This window comes from Ranitomeya imitator, chromosome 4 (genome assembly GCF_032444005.1).
Source record: "Ranitomeya imitator isolate aRanImi1 chromosome 4, aRanImi1.pri, whole genome shotgun sequence".
Lineage (NCBI taxonomy): Eukaryota > Metazoa > Chordata > Amphibia > Anura > Dendrobatidae > Ranitomeya > Ranitomeya imitator.
The window spans coordinates 361,689,659-361,715,371 of NC_091285.1; the positions used below are offsets into that span (position 1 = coordinate 361,689,659).

General features: G+C 39.3%; 1 protein-coding gene across 4 annotated transcripts in view; it reads left to right on the forward strand.

Annotated features, from left to right (window-relative positions):
• Positions 1 to 25,713, forward strand: part of RELN (reelin) — a 1,116,896-nt gene that overhangs the window by 921,428 nt on the left and 169,755 nt on the right. For all 4 annotated transcript variants that reach the window (XM_069765109.1, XM_069765110.1, XM_069765107.1 and 1 more), the window contains exons 28-31: positions 5,232 to 5,467; positions 17,956 to 18,113; positions 21,607 to 21,814; positions 23,812 to 23,888. In XM_069765109.1, coding sequence (XP_069621210.1) covers positions 5,232 to 5,467; positions 17,956 to 18,113; positions 21,607 to 21,814; positions 23,812 to 23,888 — 679 coding nt within the window. The remainder of the gene's footprint in view (positions 1 to 5,231; positions 5,468 to 17,955; positions 18,114 to 21,606; positions 21,815 to 23,811; positions 23,889 to 25,713) is intronic.

A 25,713-nucleotide genomic window follows, 5' to 3' on the forward strand; every position in this document is an offset into this window, starting at 1 on the left:
CTAATGATTCACCGGTACCCTTGCTCACACTAAAGGGCTAATGCCATTAAACATGTGGACATACAAAAAAGGTATGTGAAGACATTAGAGCCCCCCATCTAAAGATATTTAAAGGTGGTCCTCAAAATTAACCCCTCAATCACTAAATAGGGCCATAAATAGCTAAAAATAGCTCAGACCCACCATACTCGATGGACAACTATATGGGGAGACATACACATGAATCGTCTTAACAAATATAACGCCATATCCATGGCTATATATCCATCAAGAAGGCAGAACGCCATCTCCAACAGACAGGAGAAGACCAGCCAATTTACTATATGTCAATTCACATAAATCTAGAAAAAATGCAATAAGTAGTATACCAATCACCACATTAAAAACAATCTAAACGGATGTGAGCCACACGAACCATATAAAGATAGATCAAGATACACATACTGAGAGATTGTAGTCAACATTTAACCCCCCAGGCTGTCGAGAACCCAACATCGATATCCATCTAAGTTCTTTCTTTTTTAATAGTTTAACCCTGTCCCCACCCCTACGGAAAGGAGGCACGCCATCAATCACCCTAAATCGTAACTGACTAACTGAGTGTCCACTCTCAATGAAGTGTTTAGGTATTGGTAACTCCATCATCTTGGTTCTGATGGTACTTTTGTGCTTGCTGATGCGTGCCTTTATTTCCATTGTGGTCTCCCCCACATATGTGAGTCCACAGGGACAAACAATAAGATAAATAACAAAACTTGAGGTGCACGTGTACCTCTCCCTGATGGAGTACCTCTGGCCTGTGTGAGGATGATTAAAAAAATCACCCTTGATCATATTCCCACAGCACGCGCATCCTAAACAGGGAAAATTACCAAATTTCGGGGGGCCCAACGTCCTCTGCACATTGACCACTGTAGGACCAACGTCGGATTTGACCAATTTGTCCTTTAGATTACGTCCTCTTTTGTAGGATAAGATTGGCGGCAGGGCAAATTCTTCAATATCAGGCAGACCCTGATGCAAAATGTGCCAATGTTTCAAAATCATATTTTTCATCAACCCACTAGCTGTTTGTGTCCACCTTTAATACAGCTAGTGGGTTGATGAAAAATATGATGTGCAGAGGACGTTGGGCCCCCCGAAATTTGGTAATTTTCCCTGTTTAGGATGCGCGTGCTGTGGGAATATGATCAAGGGTGATTTTTTTAATCATCCTCACACAGGCCAGAGGTACTCCATCAGGGAGAGGTACACGTGCACCTCAAGTTTTGTTATTTATCTTATTGTTTGTCCCTGTGGACTCACATATGTGGGGGAGACCACAATGGAAATAAAGGCACGCATCAGCAAGCACAAAAGTACCATCAGAACCAAGATGATGGAGTTACCAATACCTAAACACTTCATTGAGAGTGGACACTCAGTTAGTCAGTTACGATTTAGGGTGATTGATGGCGTGCCTCCTTTCCGTAGGGGTGGGGACAGGGTTAAACTATTAAAAAAGAAAGAACTTAGATGGATATCGATGTTGGGTTCTCGACAGCCTGGGGGGTTAAATGTTGACTACAATCTCTCAGTATGTGTATCTTGATCTATCTTTATATGGTTCGTGTGGCTCACATCCGTTTAGATTGTTTTTAATGTGGTGATTGGTATACTACTTATTGCATTTTTTCTAGATTTATGTGAATTGACATATAGTAAATTGGCTGGTCTTCTCCTGTCTGTTGGAGATGGCGTTCTGCCTTCTTGATGGATATATAGCCATGGATATGGCGTTATATTTGTTAAGACGATTCATGTGTATGTCTCCCCATATAGTTGTCCATCGAGTATGGTGGGTCTGAGCTATTTTTAGCTATTTATGGCCCTATTTAGTGATTGAGGGGTTAATTTTGAGGACCACCTTTAAATATCTTTAGATGGGGGGCTCTAATGTCTTCACATACCTTTTTTGTATGTCCACATGTTTAATGGCATTAGCCCTTTAGTGTGAGCAAGGGTACCGGTGGATCATTAGCACATTTAGTGTGAGCAAGGGTACCGGTGGATCATTAGCACATTTAGTGTGAGCAAGGGTACCGATGGATCATTAGCACATTGCCGTGGGGGCCGGAGGGCGTGTCTGTCGGCTCTCTGTGGCGGCGCTGTGTTTACATGCGCCGCTGGTGAGCCGGCAGGCATGCGTACTCGGTCCTGGGCTTACGTGCGGTATGCTGGGCTGACGCGCGGGTTGGTCATGTGACCTGAGTGGGGGCGGATGCAGGTACAGAGCCTGCAGTGATTCTAGTTTATGGGACGTGTGCCGGTTGGGGTGGGCGTGCCTTTCGGCTGCTTTCGGCGAAGCCACATGTTTTTACATGTTTGGCACTGCCGTGTGGCCGGCAGGTTTACACACTGTAATCGGATATGTCTAGAGGTGAGTAATGAGAGCCTATGATGTTATTACCTATGTCACTATTTGGTACCATAATGATCAGCCTGGGGGGTGGTTCTATGTAAGCGGATATGGAGCTTGGATTGGCTCCAACGCATGGGCTTGATATGTGTCAGTGCCCTGGATTGGATTTTCACCGGAGACATAGATTGGCTAATTAAGTAGTGATGTGATATGGGTTCAGTGATAGGCAGCTCACGCTCGCAATAGCCCCCATGTGTCCTCTGATAGGCTTACAGGTGACATGCGGTTTTGTTTATTTACTTTTCACCGTTGACATGTGCATATTATTATGAATTTGAACATTATTGCCAATAATGTGGCCATGTGATATGAATGCAATGAGATTTTAATTATGTATGTTTCACTATATATATGTTTTTTATGGTTAATATGATCACCAGTTATTATGTATGCAAATTTTGTAGGCGGACCTGTCAGGTGGTGGTGATCCACTTCCTTTATAAGGCCGTCATTTTGAATATTATGTATGCTTGATAAAGACCCCATAGGGGTTGAAACGTCGCACCTTTGGCACAATAAAGTGTTTACTTCTTTCACCTGGATTGGATGCCGTCCTTCACTTCTGAAACTTTTGTAATATATTGCCCAGTCACGTAGTATATTGCCCAGTTACGTAGTATATTGCCCAGCCACGTAGTATATTGCCCAGCCACGTAGAATATTGCCCAGCCACGTACTATATTGCCCAGCCACGTACTATATTGCCCAGTCACGTAGTATATTGTCCAGCCACGTAGTATATTGCCCAGTCACGTAGCATATTGCCCAGTCACATAGTATATTGCCCAGTCACATAGTATATTGCCCAGTATTGTAGTATATTGCCCAGCGACGTAGTATATTGTCCAGTCACATAGTATATTGCACAGTGACGTAGTATACAGCACAGAGTCACGTAGTATATTGCACAGCAACGTAGTATACAGCACAGAGCCACGTAGTATATTGCCCAGTCATGTAGTATATTGCACAGCGACGTAGTATATTGCCCAGCCACGTAGTATATTGCCCAGCCACGTAGTATATTGCACAGCGACGTAGTATACAGCACAGAGCCACGTAGTATACAGCACAGACACGTAGTATATTGCCCAGTCACGTAGTATACAGCACAGACACGTAGTATATTGCCCAGTCACGTAGTATATTGCCCAGCCACGTACTATATTGCACAACAACATAGTATACAGCACAGAACCACGTAGTATATTGCCCAATAACGTAGCATATTGCCCAGCCACATAGTATATTTCACAGTGAAGTAGTATATTGCCCAGCCACGTAGTATATTGCCCAGCCACGTAGTATATTGCCCAGCGACATAGTATACAGCACAGAGCCATGTAGTATATTGCCCAGTCACGTAGCATATTGCCCAGCCACATAGTATATTTCACAGTGAAGTAGTATATTGCCCAGCCACGTAGTATATTGCCCAGCCACGTAGTATATTGCACAGCGACATAGTATACAGCACAGAGCCACGTAGTATACAGCACAGACATGTAGTATATTGCCCAGCTACGTAGTATATTGCCCAGCCACGTAAGTAACAGGTTAAAAAATAAAAAAAGAAACATATACTCACCTTCCGAAGAGCCCATTGTAGTTCCGGCGCTTGTGTGCGGTGCATTCGGCAGCTTCCGGTCCCAGGATTGGTATGAGAGCAGGACCCGTGATGACGTCGCGGTCACATGACCGTGACGTCATGGAAGGTCCTTCTCCCATAGCATCTTTGGAAGCAGAACCTGCCGCTTGCAGTGCCGAGGAGAGGACGTGACAGCAGAGGGTGAGAATAACTTTTTTTTATTATTATTATTATTTTTAACATTAGATCGTTTTACTATCGATGCTGCATATGCAGCATCAATAGTAAAAAGTTGGTCACACAGGGTTAATAGCAGCGTAACCGGAGTGCGTTACACCGCGGTCCGGTAACGCTGGCATTAACCCTGTGTGAGGGCTGACTGGAGGGGAGTATGGAGCGGGCACTGACTGACTGCGGGGAGGAAAGAGCGGCCATATTGCCGCCGGACTGCGGGCATCGCTGATTGGTCGAGGCAATGGTCGTGGGCGTTTTGCCATGACCAATCAGCGACTTGGATTCCATGACAGACAGAGGCCGCGACCAATGAATATCTGTGACAGAAAGACAGAAAGATGGAAGTGATCCTTAGACAATTATATAGTAGATAAGTCTGATATGTCTGTACATGTATAGTTTTTTTTACTGTCATCATACCCTTTTTTCCTGGTGACCCAATTCAATGCACCTTTCAAACATCTTGCTTTCTATGTATTTTTGCCGTCCTTCTACTCCTGTAAAGCCAGAGCTGTCAATCAATGAAAAGGGGGGAGGAAGGGGCAGAGATAAATTAGAGGTAAATGCAAGACAAGCATATGGGAAGTTGTACTGAACTAATCACTCACGCCAATGTTGCACCTGGCGCACCATTAGCTCATTTGAATAAAGAACACTTTTTGGGAAATGTAACGATGAATTTGTGCACTAAAGTTAAAATTACTATAAGTAATTTTTTAGCAGAGCTCTGTCCCCTACAAGGTGTTGCTCTTGGTTTGAACAGTCATTTTGTGCTGACAAGCTCCCTTTTTCATTGACGTCAGTACCCATGTATTACACATGTCAACACGGTAGAAGGTTGACCAGCTCAATGTGCAAAACTATTTGTGTCAAATTGCATGATCTGCTTAAACATTGATCTATTTACACATTATGGACGATTACATGCTGTATTCTTACTTGCTTTAGTTAAATGTAGGTTGCACAAAAGAATTCAGCAATACAACTCCAGTCCTTCTACAGTACTCTCATGATGCTGGTCTGTCTTGGTCACTCGTAAGGGAGGGATGTTATCCTGCATCCCCAGGAATCAAAGACTGTGAAGGAAGTTCCAGGGAATTAGGTGAACCAACCTCATACTCTCAAGGGGACTATGAAGATTGGACCCGGGTTACAATCATCATACCAAGAACACTAGCCTCAAGGTAACTTACATGTGAAATCTTTATTTTAAAGGGCACCTGTCATGTAAAAAAAAATGCTATTGACATGCAGATATAGGATTAATCCCATAGTAGGATTATTCTGCAGGTAAAAAGGTTAAGCTGTGCGGCTGCCACACTGAAAGTGTGGCAGCCAAGAGGAAATTAAGTTTACTTTTCCCAACAGGCTTTGGATTTTAGTTATAGAGGTGTGGTTTCAGTCACCGCTCAGCACATAGTGGGCGATGACTGTAAACATGCCCTGGCACTGAGTGACAGCTGGCTCAGCACTGATACACTGCAGAGATGGCTGTCAGTCAATGATGGGGCATAGTGGTAGCTACTGCTGCAAAGTCTTGGCTAATAGTATGGAGGCCTACTAGCAATGAGACAACCTACAGAGACAAAAAGAGGTCATCCAACAACCATCGGGGTTAGATGAATACATTTTAGACACAAACAAAATATATAAAAGGAGATGCCATTACGATAAACAAAAACTGAACTGAAATGTGTCCAAGACTAATTTGTATGGCCAGTATCATGCAGCATTGTATGCAAAGGAGACATTCAATCTGAGCAATGAGTCTGGATCTAAATCCCATTGAACACATTTTGAGAAATCTTAAAATTGCTGTTGGGAGAAGGCACCTTCAAATATGAGAAGCTTGGAGCAGTTTGCAAAAGAAGAGTGGTTCAAAATTACAGTTGAGAGGTGTAAGAAGCTTGGTGATGGTTATAGGAAGTGATTGATTGCAGTTATTTGTTCCAAAGGGTGTACAGCCAAATATGAAGTTGAGGGTGCCAACAATATTGTCCAGACCATTTTTGGAGTTTTGTGTGAAATTATGTCCAATTTGCCTTTTTTTCTGTTTTTTTCTTGTGTTGTGCTAATACACATAAAGGAAATAAACATGTGCTTAACAAAACATGTGCAAGTGCAATAACTTTCTAGAAGAAATATTTTTCTGGAACAACTTTAAGGGTGTCTACAATTTTGGCCATGACTGCATGTCTCACAGATTGCACAAGCACGGGAATTGTCCACATGTCATCCTCAGAGCTGGTTATTATACTAGCTCTGATCCCAACACTTTAACCCCTTTTATGCTGCATGTGAGGAGTTTGGCGTAGGAAGATCGTGCTCTTTGTCATCCTATTGGCACTCCCAAAGCAAGATTGCTGGGTGCTCATGAGTTACTATGGCTGGCCTTTGGCCTCCGTGTCTTTCATCAGTGTCTTCCATATCCTTCAGCCTATCAGATATTGACTGAGGCATAGAAGAAAATAAACTTAGGCACTCAACTTATGCAAAGCTTTTTGTGGTTTTTAATGTAGTCATCAAATAAATGTTTTGGCCACAGTGATTGGCCTTCTTCAGTAACGATTAGTATCAGAAGATAAAAGCGTGGGTGAACGCAATTATATAACCGCCGCACGTTAGCAGTAATATCTGTGTAAAGGTAGTCAGCTCCTAGCGGTGGATGCCGCGTCCCTGCCAGACACGCTGGCATTCTGTCCCTGTGGAAGAGCCTCCTTTATACACCGGTCACACCGGTTTGGACATTGTACCTTTACACAGACATTACTGCTAATGTGCTGCGGTTATATAATTGCGTTCACCCACGCTTTTATCTTCTGATACTAATCGTTACTGAAGAAGGCCGATCACTGTGGCCGAAACGTTTATTTGATGACTACATTAAAAACCACAAAAAGCTTTGCATAAGTTGAGTGCCTAAGTTTATTTTCTTCTGTATATATGGTGTGGGACCCTACTTAGGTACCTTGTCTGTGTTTCCTTACTTGACTGAAGCATGTCCTGATAGGCTAACTGTAAATGTACCTTCACACATAACGATATCGTTAACGATATTGTTGCTTTTTGTGACGTAGCAATGATATCGTTAAGGAAATCGTTCTGTGTGACAGCGACCAACGATCCGGGCCCTGCTGGGAGATCGTTGGTCGATGAGGAAAGTCCAGAACTTTATTTCGTCGCTGGATCTCCCGCTGACATCGCTGAATCGGCGTGTGTGACACCGATCCAGCGATGTCTTCACTGGTAACCAGGGTAAACATCGGGTTACTAAGAGCAGGGCCGCGCTTAGTAACCCAATGTTTACCCTGGTTACCAGCGTAAAAGTAAAAAAAACAAACAGTACATACTTACCTACCGCTGTCTGTCTCCGGCGCTCTGCTTCTCTGCACTCCTCCTGCACTGGCTGTGAGCGTCGGTCAGCCGGAAAGCAGAGTGGTGACGTGGTGACAGTGGTGGCTGTGCTCACAGCCAGAGCAGAGAAGCAGAGCGCCGGGGACAGACAGCGGTAGGTAAGTATGTACTGTTTGTTTTTTTTACTTTTACGCTGGTAACCAGGGTAAACATCGGGTTACTAAGCGCGGCCCTGCACTTAGTAACCCGATGTTTACCCTGGTTACCCGGGGACCTTGGGATCGTTGGTCGCTGGAGAGCTGTCTGTGTGACAGCTCTCCAGCGACCAAACAGCGACGCTGCAGAGATCGACATCGTTGTCGGTATCGCTGCAGCGTCGCTGAGTGTGAAGGTACCTTAAAACTGACTGACAGGTTAGATAATGAAAATCTCATAGTATATCTCTTCTTTCAGTCCTCTCTATACACAGCCCTATCTTGTAGTATATTTCCCATTTCAGCCACCTCGTAAACAGCCCTATACTGCAGTAGATCGCTTCTTTCAGCCTAATCCTTCAAAATACATCTCCTTTCTGCACACCCTATACACTGTCCCATCCTGCAGTGTATCTTTGTTATCAGGCCACTTTATACACTGTCCCATCCTGTATGATATTTCTCCTTTAAGTCCCCTTATATACAGCCTTATTTTGCAGTTCTTATCAGCAGACAGGAACACCACTGCTTCCTGGTATGAAGGAGGCTCAGCCCTTTCTGTGTCATCATGCCTCACAGGAGCAGCTCAGTATCAGATACATCCCACAGCACGGCAATGCTGACAGGAAGCCAGCTAAGAGAGATTGATGGCAGGATTGACCAGGAGCAGTGAAACTGTACCAGTGCAGTGTCAAAGAAGGGTTAACAGAGCCTGCAAGGGCATTCATTGGGAGTGATATATGCAAATCTGGGCACAGTTGAAACTGAATTAAATTGGCAGAAATTAAAGAAGCACGCCCATCAAATTTTTTAAACTGTTAATATATCGCAATCATATTATATAGAACTGTTTACTTAACAATTGCTAATTTTGCCTTTCTACCCAGTTAATTACAGTATTATTTTTTCTATTAGGTATGTGACATCACATGATTAAAACTGACAAGCTGAATCCTTCTATTCTTTATGTAGAAACTGGAGGTCAATTTTCCCAGTTTGAGTCATGAGTAAAGCCCCCGTCACACATAGCGAGATCGCTAGCGAGATCGCTGCTGAGTCACAAGTTTTGTGACGCAACAGCGACCTCAGTAGCGATCTCGCTATGTGTGACACGTAGCAGCGACCAGGCCCCTGCTGTGAGATCGCTGGTCGTGTCGGAATGGCCTGGACCGTTTTTTGATCGTTGAGGTCCCGCTGGGTAGCACACATCGCTGTGTTTGACACCTTACCAACGACCTCGTTGACAGGACGTCCCATTGAATCGTCATGAAATAGCATCGTTGTACAGGTCGCTACAGGTCGCCGCATCGCTGCTGCGTCGTTGGGGAGATCTCACTGTTTGACATCTCACCAGCGACCACATAGCGACGCAGCAACGATCCCTGACAGGTCGTATCGTTGTCGGGATCGCTTAAGCGTCGCTATGTGTGACGGGGCCTTAACTGCAAAAGTCCCTGGCAGGAAGGAGGAGGTAACAGCTGAGGTAACAGCTGGGTCAGGAGTTGAAGAGGGGGATGATAAATACAGGGACAAGAGATTTCCTGTTTCTACATAGAGCAGAGAAAATAGAAGAATTTGCTGGGGAGAAAGGCAAAATGAACAATTGTAAGTACACAGTGCAGTGTAATATGATTGCAATATATCAAGAGGATAAAAACTTTGATGGGAGTGCTTATTTAATAAATATGTGTACATTATTATTTAGACTATATTGTAGTTTTGAGATTATTTGTGCAGCAAGGCGATTAATGTAACATTTAAAATGCAAAAAAGTGGCAAAATTTCTGTTTTGTTTACATTTCTTTCGAAAGGAATGAATAGAAGTTCGTTAATAACTTATTAACGAACTTCTATTCATTCTTGCACCCCAAAATTATTCCGTTAACAAGTACAACTCACTTGACTGTGTCATTGGTCACCTGTAGCCAGGATAACATGATCTGTTGGTGGGCTTTGAGGATTGGAGTAGGGGAGCACTACTCAAGATTCTGATTTACCGACTGAAAGCAGAAATCTTGAATTACTCCAAAGAAAAGGGAAAATTGCATAACTTCTAAATGTATCTCCTGAAGCCACATTACCCCTTTAAATATGAATTAAAATATATGTATGCCTTGATGTATTCTTCTTTAAAGGGAACCGGTCACCAAGTTCTTGCTACCCCAACTGACAGCAGCATGATGTAGGGGCAGAGACCCTGATTTCAGTGATGTATCACTTACTCTGCTGTTTGCTGCAGTTTTGATAAAATCCCTATTTTATCTGCTGCAGATCTGGCAGTTCTCTGAACACTGAGCTTTGCATAACCCCACTGATTGGCCACTTTCTGTACACTCTGTGCATAGATAGAAATCTTTGGGGGTTATACAGAGCTCATAAATATGGAGCACTACATAGCAACAGGTTTACTAGCCCTCTCGTGATAATCTGCCTATAAAATAGAGTTTTTATCAAAACTACAACCCACTGGAATCAAGGCCTCTGTGTCTACATTACTGTATGTTGCTCTCAGAGTAGGTGGCAAAAATCTAGTGACAGATTCTCTTTAATTTCTGTAGTTGTACTTTTTAGCTAATAGCAAATGGTGTTCATGTCAAAGAAGTAGTCAATATGGAGGACCCATTCTACCTTCACTATCCACCCTTCCTACGGGCTTTGTGCTAAATATTGTGCTATTTGGACAATGTTCCATGTGTAGAAGCTAAAAAAGAAACAACTCTGAAAACAATCTATTACATTGAATGCCAATAGTCATGAATTTTGAATGTTCTGTCATTTTCTTAATTAAATTACAATATTACAAACATCTTTTTCGTGTATCATCATGGAACTGTGTTCTGAAATAAAAGGTCAGTCGTGGTATTTCATAACAAAGAAAATACATTATAGCTAATTAGCACTTTGATATGTTATCGTTTATGTTCCTCAGATTATAACAGATTTTTGTTAGGACCGGTAATATAGCTGGGCTGTCCCCTACATTTATGGTCAATGTGTAAGACGTATTTTAGAAATGTACAATCGTGGTGGCTGCACTTCAAAATACATTTTTTTTGCCTAGCAAAAATCACTTCTGGGAGTTTAGGCTTACTGTCCTTTCCCAGAAACGATGTACTTGGATCAACATATCTCCAGATGGCAAGAAAGCCCTGCACAGCAAGGACATATTGTATAAATCCCCTCTCTTTCTACAAGAAAGGGGAGCCAGTGATTGACTGGCGTATGCAATTCATCTCAGCTTGCCATCATTACCACTGCTCCTCAGCAGCTTGTTTGCAGAGTCATATGCTGAAAGTCACAGGAGCCATTAAGAAGTAGTAAATGTGCCACAGTGATAGTTCATGTTGATGGGACTAAATAGAGGAAATTAAAATAAATTTTGCCTTAGGACCACCACAATTACTCAGTCTATTTAGCAGCTTAAAATAATATTAGGAATGAAAGCTGATCACCGCACACAGCCAATAAAAAGTATGACACCAGACAAGGTTATGAATAATATCTTTTACATTCTCGACCTTCTTCTCCTACTAGGAAATTGTCTCATGGTTTTTATGTATGTGGTTCGGCATATGATTTATATACTCAAGAAGCTAAGGCATAGTTATGTTTTGTTGTAAATAACAAGAAGAAGCTCAGCAACTAGACACCTAAAAGAAAATGATGAAAAACCATTTCCTTTATATGTATTGGTAATAATAATAATGATAATAATAACCTTTATATAGCGACAACATATAAAGTACATTGAATCAAGTGTGCAGGTAAGTAAAACTAATTGTTTATTGAAGAGAAGTCTTATTATCTAAGCCTAAGCATCCCAGTGTATACAATAGAGCAAGACAAATAAAGTGGTTGTGATACGAAAAATATGGATGATATTGTAGAAGTGGTGGAAATGATGTTCTACTTTCTGGCACTTCAATTGGTTAAATGTATCTTACATTAGTGTATGTTATCTGAAAGTAAAACCCATTGGGGCTGCAGTTTAGCTTAGCTAGGTTTAACTGTAATGCCTGGGGGGGAGCTGAGAGTGCCAAGTTCAGGAAGTGTCAAGTTCAGTTAGAGAAAGTGTGGTGAAGTAGCAGCAGTAATCATAGGCAGTAGGCTGCTAGGGACAACGTGAGTCTATTACTCAGGGCAGTGGATTGCCATAGATCCCTTCCATGCAAATCTGTCTGTTGGCCTGGGAACCTCGAGATAGTTGTTGGGGCCCTTGGGCACATTAAGCCTACAGTGCTACAGAGAAAGATGGACTCAAACTCTCAGAGGCAGGAGGTGATGCAATCTGGGTTCAATGCTTGTGGTGAAGAGGAATTCCTAGTGGTAGAGAAGTTAGCAAGATGGATGCTCTACCCATACTGAGAAATAGGGCTTACGTTATGTCTGGTACCTGTAGGAAAGACTGTAATCCATTGGGCCCTATCCTATAGGCTTCTTTGTAATGACCATAAGCTGCCAAGTAAAATTTTCACTGTTTTAACAAATCCAGTGTCCCCTGGATTGTTTGCTGCAATGGTTCAGGAAGATGAAAGCCTGGAGCTAGTGGAGGCCCATGGGCCACAAGTAAATGTGATGCATCCAACACATAGCTGCACACTGGGACTGGGACAAGCTTTGTCTGTAGGGTGCCAGAGCAAGCAGAAGCAGCACAACTACCAAAACTACCTCGCTCAGGCACCTTACTATATTGTAGATTGTTGGACAATCATGGGTGGGTTGGTTCAAAGAGTTCAGAAAGAACTTGTAGTAGTATTGGGGTAACATTTTAAATACAGTGCTGTACAAAATTTTAGTTGGATGTGGAAAAAATACTGCAAAATAAGAATTCATTTAAAAATAGTAGTGTTAAAAGTTAATTTGTATCTGTTAACAAAATGCCAAATGAGTAAACAAGATAAATCTAAGTCAATAAGTGGTGTGACCACCCTTTGCCTTCAATACAGCATCAAAGTATAATTTTTTATGGTAAAAATTCTTGCACACAATTTTTAATCAGATCATTTTTTATTCAAAAATGAGAAACAGGTAGTTGTTAACAGATCAGTTGAGAACTTTAATATCCATCATGTCTTGTTGTGGTACAGAACTGTAACATACATTATGATTCACTCGCTATTTCACTCAGAAAAATTGCTGTAACTTCTAAAAGAGAACATCTATCACACTGAAATTTAGACTGTAGATACCTTGGTTCTTGAGAACCTGATATTTTAAAGCAGGTTTTGAAAATGTTCACCATTCGCATCCAAGCACATCATATTGTTGAATGTATTCCGCAGGACGTCTATGATCATATGATGAATTTCTTGCTGTATGTTCTCGGGGTGCCTATAATGTTCGTGGCTTGTTACTGTACACCCGTAATTTTCCTGTATGTTCCAGCTTATTCGCCACTGACAGAATAAACTGTTTGGATGGTGGATTTCGACCTCCAAACTTCTTTAGAAACTCATTTTGGCACCTGTTTAAGGACTCAGTTTTCTAATAAAGTTTCACATTGACAACACGTTCCTCCAAACTGTATCGGTACATTGTTAACAAATGAAGAAGGAATTTGGCAAGAGTGAAATGTAAGCACTGCACATACACAACTAACACATAGAAAGGCATGCAGCAAGTCTATCTTGTAGTGTAGCCAATCAGCGGGGCGACAAGTTGGCGAGAGAATGTTTCTTGTCGCTGTTGCTGAGGTTCATTACATTCTCACTTCTCATGAACCAAAGTATGCACAGTCCAAACTGTCTCTTTTAGAAGTTACAGCAATTTTTTAAAGTAAAGTAGCAAGTGAATCACCCCGTATATCATATCTTATACAAAATAAAGTTGACTTTTCAGATTTTCCTTGTTTTTATTCTATTACGAAGAAACTCCCCCTCCCTACCATTACTATACCAGAGAAACCTATATGCATCTTTTTTTCCATGACATGTAGATTTGTTGAGATAGGTATATCTACTATTTAGTCAAAGTAAATATGTTTCAAAACACTATATTTTAAGTTACCTATTTAACAGGCAAGATATATTGCTCAGATCCTAATATAAGGAACCAATGGCTGCAGTGTAGGGTCTCTCAACAGGGATTCAAATGTCAGTCCTGGAACATCCAGCCAGGGTCCCCAAATGTTTTCAGATATCTTCATTGCATTTCTCTTTCTGTATACCCCTTTTTCCAACCAGATAATGTTATTTTTGAACACTGTTTTTGAAGAAATTCGTCGGAGAAGTTGTACCAAAACAGCAATAATTCTTTTAAGTACATTTGCACATAGTCAGGGATTTTTCAGAATTAAAGTCAGGCATATGAGTAACCAGTTGTGAGGTGTATGAGTGACCAATTATACCAAACAGATGAAATGATCATGTTTTTAATATATATAAGTTGAAACACAATTATTAACTGAAGCAGAAACTTCTGCTGATGTGGATGAAGACTGGGTAAGGAACATCCAAACTCTGCTACAGTTTCACAAGTCATACACCATAGCAAAAATGAGCAAAGCAACAATGCACAAGATAGTTATACTGCATCAGCAAGGCCTCTCCCAAGTAAAGATTTGATAGTAAGATTGAAAGACAATGTTGGTTACTTCCAATCTAAATTAGAAAATGTCCAGCACTACCATCAGCTCAGAACTGGCTGGGTCTGAGCTATACCAATCTAAGGTTCGAAGAAGCCTGTCTAAAAGTAGTCTTCATGGAAGAATTGTTGCCGAAAAGCCATACTCTGAACAGGGAAACAAGGCCAACTGACTCAGCTATGTATGAAAACATAGGAACTAGTGTACAGAAAAATGGCAGCAGGTTCTCTAAACTGATGAGATAAAATTTAGAATTGTAACAGAAAGCAATTTGTTCATCAAATGACTGGAGAGTGGTACAATAATGAATGTCTTCAGTAGCCATTGAAATATGGTGGAGGTTCTCTGCAAATATAGGGTTGCATTTCAGCAAATGGAGATGGAGATTTGGTCAGGATTAATGGTATCCTCAATGCTGAGGAATACAGGCAGATACTTATACATCATGATATACTATCAGGGAGGTGTCTGATTGGCCCCAAAATGATTCTACGTTAGGACAATGTCATTACAAACTACAGCTTAAACAAGAGCAAGGAGTCCTGATGAAATGGTCCTCACAGAGCAATGATTTCAACATCATCGGGTCTGTCTGGGATTGCATTAAGAGACAGAAAGATTTGCACAAGTCTACATCCACAGAAGTTCTGTGGTTAGTTCTCCAAAATGTTTGGAGCAACCTTACTGTCATAATTCTTGGAAAACTTTTTGCGTGTGTACCTAGAAGAATTGATGTTGTTTTGAAGGCAAAAGGCGTTCACAGCAAATAAAGATTTGATTTAAATTTCTATTTTCTGTATTCTCTTTGCATTTAATAACTCCTTCCTGACATAACTAACTTTTGTGTTTGTGTTTTTTTTCTTCTCCTCCTTCCAAGGGCTGTAAGTTTTTTATTTTTCTGTCCACATAGACATAACGGGGCTTTTATTTTGCTGGATGAGTTGTATTTTTGAAAGACACCATTCAGTTTACCATATAGTGTACTGGAAAACAGGAAAAAAAAAAGCATTCAAAGTGTGGTGAAATTGCAATAAAAAATACTGCCATAAAAATGCAATTCTGGCATTGTTTTTTGGGAATTGTTTTTACAGCATACATAGTGTAGAAAAATGACACGGCAATATAATTCTCCATCATTAGTACAATTATGGCAGTACCAAACTTGTCCAGATTTTTTTTTATTTTAGTGATGATAGAAAACGTCGGAAATATGTGAAAAAACAATCTTTTTGACTGTGTCACCATTTCCTGAGACTCGCAACATTTTTATTTTTCAATCCAGAAGTTTTTTTTATTGATAGCAATTTTGAAAAAAATATCACATTTTGATCAATGCTTACAACTTTTTTTTGTGGTTTTGCAGCAACCAAAAAAAAGCAGTTTTAATTTAATCCAGTAAATTATTTTGCTTTATTGATAGATCTGAATTTTATGGATGTGGTGATAGGACATTGGTGTCATTTTTTAATTTTTTATCTTTATTTTTAATGGGGAAAAGGGTGATTATTTGAAGTTCTCATTTTTTTTTATTTTTATTTTTTTTCAAACTTTGTACTGTAGTTATTAGTGGGACTTACACCTGTGATTGTCTGATCACTTGTATTATATAGAACAATACCACAGAATTGCTGAATATATTACAAATCATGGTTAAATATCCAAGCCTGTTAGAGGCAAGTCTTGCTGTATGTAACAGCCATTATCTGCTGAGAATGGGGCAGATGAGCCGAGAGCCCGCTCCATACACCCGCTACCGTCTTGGACCTTGCATGTACAGCGGATGTCTGTAAGAGGTTAATTGATAAAAATAAACTATTAACACTTCTATTTTTAAAAGCAATTGCATTTTCCAGCATTTTTTCCACACTTACCTGAAACTTTTGCAAAGTACTGTGTATCATATACAATTAATAAAAGCTTGAAATGCGTATTCTACTCAAATGTAAGTGCAAAATATGTAATAAGAGTATCTGGAATCTAATATCTAGGTGTTACCCACCCGATGGTATGTATATTACAGCATGGATCTCATGTCCTTGCAAGTAGCTACCCAGCTGGTGATAGTTTTGGCTAATGTGCCTTAGGGATGTCACAGTAAGGGTATGTGTCCACGTTCAGGATTGCATCAGGATTTGGTCAGGATTTTCCATCAGTATTTGTAAGCCAAAACCAGGAGTGGAACAATTAGCGGAAAAGTATAATAGAAACATATGCACCACTTCTGTATTTATCATCCACTCCTGGTTTTGGCTTTCAAAAACTGATGGAAAATCCTGACCAAATCCTGATGCAATCCTGAACGTGGACACATACCCTAATACTGAAGCTTGGCACCAAGAATAAAACCTTATCAGTGACAGTTAACACTATCATAAGAGCCGTATGACTCAGTTGTGTCTTTAATAGACTTTTTTTTACATTTGAACACCCAGTGTGGCTCACTACCATCTGTCATAATTGGAAGTGACTTATCAGCTTGAAAAGGTTGGGGATTTCTGTAGGAAGCAAAGGCTACATATATACAGGGAACAACTGTATAAATAGGCATTTTATAGATTTGTAAAAAAGCTGCTCTTAGCACAGGGAAATTATATTTATTTATTTTAATTGTGTTGTCTAATTCACCTATGATTTCTTTGTTCCAGCATTTTGTATATTATTCTGAATAATTACACTTCCAGATACTTTTAAGACTTTACATATATAAACAACAAAAGGGTCTTTAAAAAGATGACAAGCACCAAAGTGGCAGACAACATGAGGCAGATTCATAAAACAAAACCTGACTTTTTATTTGTCCTTGATGTACATTAAGTTATATTTTAGCTGTGGACATGAATCCAAGTACTGTATGCTTCAATCATACTGTAATGGTGCGTGCCCACAATCAGGAATAGCAGCGCTTTGGATGCAGTGCACTTGGGCTGCATTCAAAACGCTGCATTGTACAGTACAAGCACAGTGGATGAGATCTATAGAAATCCCATGCTCTTTGTGCTTCTATTTTATGTGGCGTAAACCTACCTGTGGTGCAAGTTTATGAGCCGCAACAGAAATTTCCACTATAGAATGTATTGGATGCGGTAAATCATTGTTTAGTGAACGCATGCGGATTTACCTGCATAATTAGAACGAAGACATGCTGCGTCCAAAGCGGTACTACTTCCTGATCGTGGGAACGTAGCCATAGTCTGCTATTATGCCAATAACATGTTTCTGCATTTATAGCTTAAACTGTATTTATAGCTTGTATTTATGAATATAATATGTAATACACAGCTGCAGGTTGCTCTAACTTTCAGACCTCAGTATTTCATGCTAGCAGCCAATGTTAATCAGGTGTAAGATAATTGACCTCAACTACAAGTCTGGATAGGCTTGATGAAGGCAATAAAGTATCGCTACTGGCTAGATGAAGACTCCTTGTGTTTTTTAATTCTGTTTTAGTGCAGATACATTCATATCTAGTATCCTCCTAAGTGCACATTGTATATGTTTGTATTCTATTATTATGCATAACTCATCTTTCTTATCATTTTAGTAAAACCAGATTTCGATGGATTCAAGAAAGTAACTCAATAAAAAATGCCCCGGCTTTTGGTCTGGACGGTGTTTATATATCTGAATCTTGCCCGAATTACTGTAATGGTCATGGGGATTGTATTTCTGGAGTTTGTTTTTGTGATCGTGGATACACAGGTAAATATATAATTGCATGTCAATCAAACATAATTAAATGATTTATTCACAATATTAATCAGTTTAAAGTAGTCAATATGTATGTACTTTTTTCATTATATACAGTGGCTTGTGAAAGTTTTCACCCCAATGGCTTTTTTTTAACCTATTTTGCTACATTACAACCTGTGTTTAAATATTTTTGTAATCCAATTTGTGTGTGATGCATCATTACTAGCACTAAATAATCTAAGTTGGTGAAGGAAAGTGCTAAAAATATGGGCATAAATTAAATTTATGGGATAAAACAACTAAAAATTGGCAGGTACATATGTATTCACACCTCTTGCTATGAAGCCCCTGAAAATTTCTGGTGCAAGTAATTACTCTCATAAGTCATATGCTTAGTGAAAGGAAGTCTAACTGTGTGCAATCTAAGTATCATATGCACACCTTCTCTGAAAGGTCACAGAGGAGAGGCTGCAACACCATTAAACATGATGCACCATCAGCCAAACAACACCATGAAGGCCAATGCGATCTCTAAATAAGTCAGGAACAAAGTTGTTGAGAAGTACAAGTCAGGGTTAGATTATAAAAAAATATCCCAATCTCTGATGATCCCCTTGAGCATCATTAAATCCTTGATTATCAAATGGAAAGAAAATGGTACCACAACAAACCTCCCAATAGAGGAGATGTCTGACATGGATTACAGCGTGGGACAGAACGACGGACAGGTATGGTATATTGCTGTTTTTTTTATTTTTGGTTTATTACAGGAGAACATATTTAATATTCAAATCATTGCAGGACTACATACAATACAGATATAATTGTTGATTGTAAAAAGAATTAGGGTAAAAGGGCTATTTGATTCTGCATTCATCCATAATAAAAGGAGACACTTATGTGTATTGCAAAAGGGTTCCTGAAAACAAAGACAGGAAAAAGAAAACAGCTATGAATAAACACATGGCTCTTTGAGTAAATAAAGTGTACAGATTTCCGTCATTAATAAAATAAATATGCAACCAAAAAAAGATCACAGTTTTGAAATGACCCAACCAGAACCCAGACCTGAATCCAATTTAAAATCTGTGGATTGACTTGTAGAGGGCTGTGCACAGGAGATCCCCTAGCAATCTGAAAGATGTGCCATGATGATAAGACTCCTGCTGAAAAAGACTACATTTTGTCATAAATTCAAATGGTACTTCTGCAAGGTATTAGTGTAAGCTTTTGCAATATTTATGTCCACTTTTTATATCCATTATACAAAAATATATTTGTATGATGGGTATAAAAAGTCTACACACGCCTTTTAAAATGTTTTTTTTTTGTCATGTAAAAAAATCACGCCAAGAATTATCATTTCAGAACTTTTTCCACCTTTTGTGTACCCAATAATCTGTACAATCCAATTGAAAAAATAAACAGAATTTGTTTTGGATGGACAAAGAAAAATAAAGAACTATAATAATGTGTTTGTGTAAATATTCCAAATTCGTAAACTAATACCTTGTAGAAGTACCATTTGAATTTATGACATAATTTAATGTTTTTCAGTAGGAGTCCATTATCATGGCACATCTGTCAGATTACGAGGGCATCTCCTGTGTACAGCCCTCTACAAGTCAATCCATAGATTTTCAATTGGATTCAGTGCTAGTCTCTGGTTGGGCCATTTCAAAACTTTGATCTTCTTCTGGTGAAGCCATTCTTTTGTTGATGTGGTGGCATATTTACGGTTGTTGTCATGCTGAGAGGTGAAATTTCTTTTCATCTTCAGTTTCTAATCATAGGCCTTAAGGTTTTGTTGCAAAATTTACTGAAATTTGCTACTATTCATAAAGACTTCCACCTTGACTAAAGCCCCAGTTCCAACTACTGAAAAAGTCCCAGCTGCTTCTACCATGCTTCACTGTAGGTATATGTTTTTTTGGTGAGACTCAGTATTGGCTTTGTAACAAGCATACTTTTTGGACTTATGGCCAAAAAGGTTCAAGATTGGTCTCATAAGAGCATAACATGCTTTATCATATACTTTTGGCACTTGATGTAGGTTTTGGCAAAAGATAACTGGGCATGGATGTTTTTCTTTGTAAGAATAAGCTTCCGTCTTGCTACCCTACACCACAGGTCAAACATATGAAGAATACAGGAGATTGTTGTCACATGTAGTACAAAACCGTTACTTTACAGAAGCTCCTTTAATGTTGTTGTAGGCACATTGACTGTCTCCCGGATCAATTTTTGGTCTTGTCTTTTCATCAACTTTTGAGGGACGTCCAGTTCTAGATAAGTCACTGTTAGGCGAAATTTAAGCCATTTCTTGATGACTGTTTTTACAATGTTCCATGATATATTTATTTCTTTGGAAATTGTTTTGTACCCTTGTCCTGAATTCTGTCTTTTGACATTGAGATCCCATTGCTGTGTTGTAAGCTATTTTCAGACCGTGGCTTTTGTTGTAAAATGCAACTGAGGAAATGTGAGGAAAATCCTACCAACACAGCAAAACTTTAAATGGGTTTGATGGCAGATGTATACCGACTACTATTTAAAATGTGTTTCAATATGAAATGCTAATTCTGAATACAACCACATCCCCAATTACAGGAGGGTATTCACACTTATTCAGCCAAATTATTTTAGTTTTGTTATTTTTACTTTCTCCCTCAAAATAATTTCAGATTTTTTTTCAATAAATTTGTTCAGATTATGGGTGACAGTAAAGGAGTACAATATTCTGAAATTATTTTTCTTGAAATTATTTTTTTTCAAAAGGAAGAGTCTGCACGCAAAACACAAGTCTGATTTCCACACAGGTCTTGCTCCTGATTATGCAGTGCATCTTGCAATTACTGTTGTGCCATGCAATTTTCCACCCCTGTTTTTGCTTTAGGATTTTTTCTATCCTTCTTTTTCTTCATTGACAAGTTGGTTATATTAACAAAAGGATGCTCTAGTGTAGTAATTCCGTATTATACATTGGATTTATTTCTTTTTAGGATTTTTGTATCCTGTCTGTCTTAATGACCACTCGGTTATACTAATATATGAATCTAGTGCAATAACTTTGTAGGAATTCATTCCAATATCTATTTTTATGAGTCCTTGGATTCTCCTGCTAACATGCATTCGTTTTTATCTGGATTTCCCTTTGAAGGTTGCCACTTGGCATGCTCCTTTGCAGGTCTACTATTATATTGATTACATAATATTTATTTACTTGACAATACAATTTGTCTCCCTGTTATTGTCTAATTAACTGTGTCACTTTGGCATTGGGGCTTCCTGTATCATTTTAATCCTCTGACATCCTCTTTTCAAGTATTTTTACTTTGTTTGTATTTCTTCAATAAGTATTTAAATTTTACTTTGGCTGTTATCATCTCTGTTTTTTGTAGGTTTCTCCTCATGTGGAAAGGGTCTGAAGAGTTAAGTGATAAATTTAGCACTGCAAGATTTGTAACCACATGTATAAAACATATATTTATTTTTGTTTTAGCTGAACATGGAACGTGTGTCTCAAATAAGGCAAATTCAAATGAAATGTTTGATAGATTCGAAGGCAAACTTAGTCAGCTTTGGCATAAAATCACAGGCGGTCAAGTGGGCACAGGTTGTGGGGTCCTAACTGATGGAAAATCTCTCTATTTTAATGGTCCTGGAAAGCGAGAAGCAAGAACTGCTCCACTGGACACAACAAATACCAGGTGAATACGCATCCATGAGATTTTATCTGTCTTTATGACACACAGCTTTCTCCTAAAAATTGCTAAGTAAGTTAATCACTTTTATTGGTCTTTCTTATTTACTCTAAAGCCTGTAAAAGAAGTACTGAGCTCTTGAGTAATAGGCATAGAACATTATTCAAAGAGATCATATATTTTCTTTACTGGGATTTTAGAAAAGTGTATCCAATTATCAGGAGTCAGTTTTACTTGAATTATTAGATCTATTTATAAATAATGTCATTCAGTGATGTGTGAACTAGGCTTGACCCCTTAATAGGAGACATATTGATTGATTGTTATCTTCAAACTACAAGATATTGACAATATTGGAAATTACGGTATGCATTTCTGATGTATATATGTATATGTATATATATATATATACTGTATATATATATATATATATATATATACAGTATATATATTTTCAATTGCGAAGAAAGTAATTCTTCCATAATAATGATTAGGACAAGATAACAAGATAGATATGTTCTCCTAATAATATGTAGTAAAAGTACTAAACTCATGCCTGGATATCTTTCTAGATAAACCTCAAATAGGTGGAAAAAATTTCAAATCAGTTTGCATTTTCATGCAAGTGCCATAGACTTGTAGTTGACAGAGATATTCATTCTTTTAACAACTCAAGGAGCTGAAAAGTGATTTTTTTTTTGTTATTAAATAAAAATATTGATTTCTAAAATTGGTAATGTGCATGGAATGGTATCCCATGATATGCTACTAGCTATGCAGTGTTTCTCAAATATTTTCAAGGTCGTTGACATTGAAGAACTTGCAAGCCTTACTGGGATTTAAGGCCCCTTCACATTTAGCGACGCTGCAGCGATACCGACAACGATCCGAATCGCTGCAGCGTCGCTGTTTGGTCGCTGGAGAGCTGTCACACAGACCGCTCTCCAGCGACCAACGATGCCGGTAACCAGGGTAAACATCGGGTAACTAAGCGCAGGGCCGCGCTTAGTAACCCGATGTTTACCCTGGTTACCATGCTAAAAGTAAAAAAAAACAAACAGTACATACTTACCTACAGCCGTCTGTCCTCCAGCGCTGCGCTCTGCTTCTCTGCTCTCCTCCTGTACTGTCTGGGAGCCGGAAAGCAGAGCGGTGACGTCACCGCTCTGCTTTCCGGCTCACAGCCAGTACAGGAGGAGTGCAGAGCGCAGCGCTGGAGGACAGACAGCGGTAGGTAAGTATGTACTGTTTGTTTTTTTTTACTTTTAGCATGGTAACCAGGGTAAACATCGGGTTACTAAGCGCGGCCCTGCACTTAGTTACCCGATGTTTACCCTGGTTACCAGTGAAGACATCGCTGGATCGGTGTCACACACGCCGATCCAGCGATGTCTCCAGGGAGTCCAGCGACGAAATAAAGTTCTGGACTTTGTTCAGCGACCAACGATCTCCCAGCAGGGGCCTGATCGTTGGTCGCTGTCACACATAACGATTTCATTAACGATATCGTTGCTACGTCACAAATAGCAACGATATCGTTAACAATATCGTTATATGTGAAGGTACCTTTATACAAGCATATTTTTTAAAATGTAGATCAGGCTGACTGATCGTTTCACTATAAAAGATCCTTAGAAATTCAGTGGTAATTATAGAAAAGATTGGTTCAAATCAATCCTCCCCCCAAAAAAGCACAGAGTGGTGTAAAAGTGACATCCTCCAGAGATTTCAAAGACAATGGAACCATAAGGTAAACATAACACAGTTTATTAGGTTAATGCTAATTTTTGAAAGGATAAAAGCAGATCGATTGATGGATTAAATCATTACTCTATTCTTGAGAATGGGTAGAATTATTAATAACAAGTCATTTTCAAGATTACTTGTTTTCCAAGATTAAAAAAGATTTCCTGTTGATTCTATTTTAAACATTAAATAATTACTTTGCATTGCTGCAAATACACAATATATATTATCTTGCTTATTCTGCTTCTACTTTACAGATTACTTCAGTTTTATATACAGATTGGAAGTAAGAACAGTGGCTCTTCTTGTAGCAAACCAAAGTCAAGAAACGAAGGTAAATATTTTATTATTGGTCTTGAATTTGTAGACTTTTACATGGTTACATATCAGGATGTCACTATAATTATTTGTCCTACACATTTTTCCTATTTCCATTAGGATTAAAACTGTTATTCTATTTTACAGTATAAGATCTTTACATTGTCTGTTCTACAGTATAAGGGATTTACATAGGCTTACTCAGCATTCAGAATTATGATAGCCTAAGCATGGTCTTCATATAACAATTTGTTTTTGATTAAAATGTTAAATAAATTATTTTGTAGTTTAATCATAGGCCTAGCGTTGTAATGTTTATCCTAAAAGTACCGTTACACTAAACAACTTACCAACGATCACGACCAGCGATACGACCTTGTGTGGTCGCTGGGGAGCTGTCACACAGACAGCTCTCTCCAGCGACCAACGATCAGGGGAACGATTTCGGCATCATTGAAACTGTCTTCAACGATGCCGAAGTCCCCGGGTAACCAGGGTAAACATCGGGTTACTAAGTGCAGCTCTGCGCTTAGTAACCCGATATTTATCCTGGTTACCATTGTAAAAGTAAAAAAAAAAACACTACATACTCACATTCCGATGTCTGTCATGTCCCCCGCCGTCAGCTTCCCGCACTGACTGTGTCAGCGCCGGCCGTAAAGCAGAGCACAGTAGTCACAGTAAATGGGTGATGAAGCAATTGATTCAATTCAGCCACCTGTGTCCATTCACCTTCATGTAGTGTTACCTGAGGGTTGGCCATATCTACAAGAAAGGGTTTCAGCTCAAGCAATCGCTCAATCATTAAAAAGGTGCTGCTCCACCGAGTGGCTTGATCCTCATGTGCCACTTTTCCAGCCCGTCTCTTCAAGATGGAATCAATTTTAGGAGTACTGGCAGCAGTAGAGAATTGCATCAATTTGATAATCAGAGTTCCAGCATGTCCCTCTTGCAGACTATCTCTTATTGCCAGCTGCAGCCTGTACACAACACAGCGCATATGATGAATAGGAAAGAGGTGTGCAGCAACTTCAACAAGATCATCTAATTGTAAAGAATCATTTTGCTTTTCTTCTGTAGTAATATGTTTGTTCCTCCATCATGGGAACAAGACTGTGAACTTCCATCTCCAACATACTGAGTGTGAAATGTTCTTCTAGCTGCTGTTCACCTTCATTATTCTCATTCATCAGTTTAATTGTACTTATCATGCTTGAAGCATTATTAGTTACAATAGCAAAAACCTGTTCTTTTTTTTTTAGTTCATAATCTTTCAGAACTTTTTCCACTAAGGTCTGGAGAAACTGGCTGCTGTGATGAGCTTTAGTGTTTTTTACTGCCAGTGTCTTAGTAACTTTTTTTTAGTTGTCACAAACATATCGAACATTGATAGCAAAATAGTTCACTCTGTGACGTGTGCAGGCATCCATTTTTAGAAATACAAAGCATTTCTTGAGAGTCTTTTTAATATATTCCTTTTGTTTAAGGGATTCTTCATTCACTATTTTTCTAATACTTTCTCTTTCCAGAGAAACACCAAGTTTGAGAGCCATTTCTCCATTAAGAGCTGTAAACGCTGGTCATGCAAATGATAATGGTCCACAGTCCTTCACAATAAGTTCGATGAGCTGTCTTTTAAACACATCTGCTATCATTGTTACGGTAACTTTGTCACTTACAAAATATCTTGTAAATGACGTTTGAGACCGTCTCTGGTTTCCTGGTGCTGCTGTGACCTTTTTCAGTCACAGCTTTGTAAACTTCTGGGTGGCAGTGTTGTAAATGTCTATTTAGATTGGAAGCTCTTGAAGGAGCATTTTTACCACTGCCTGAGCATGCAC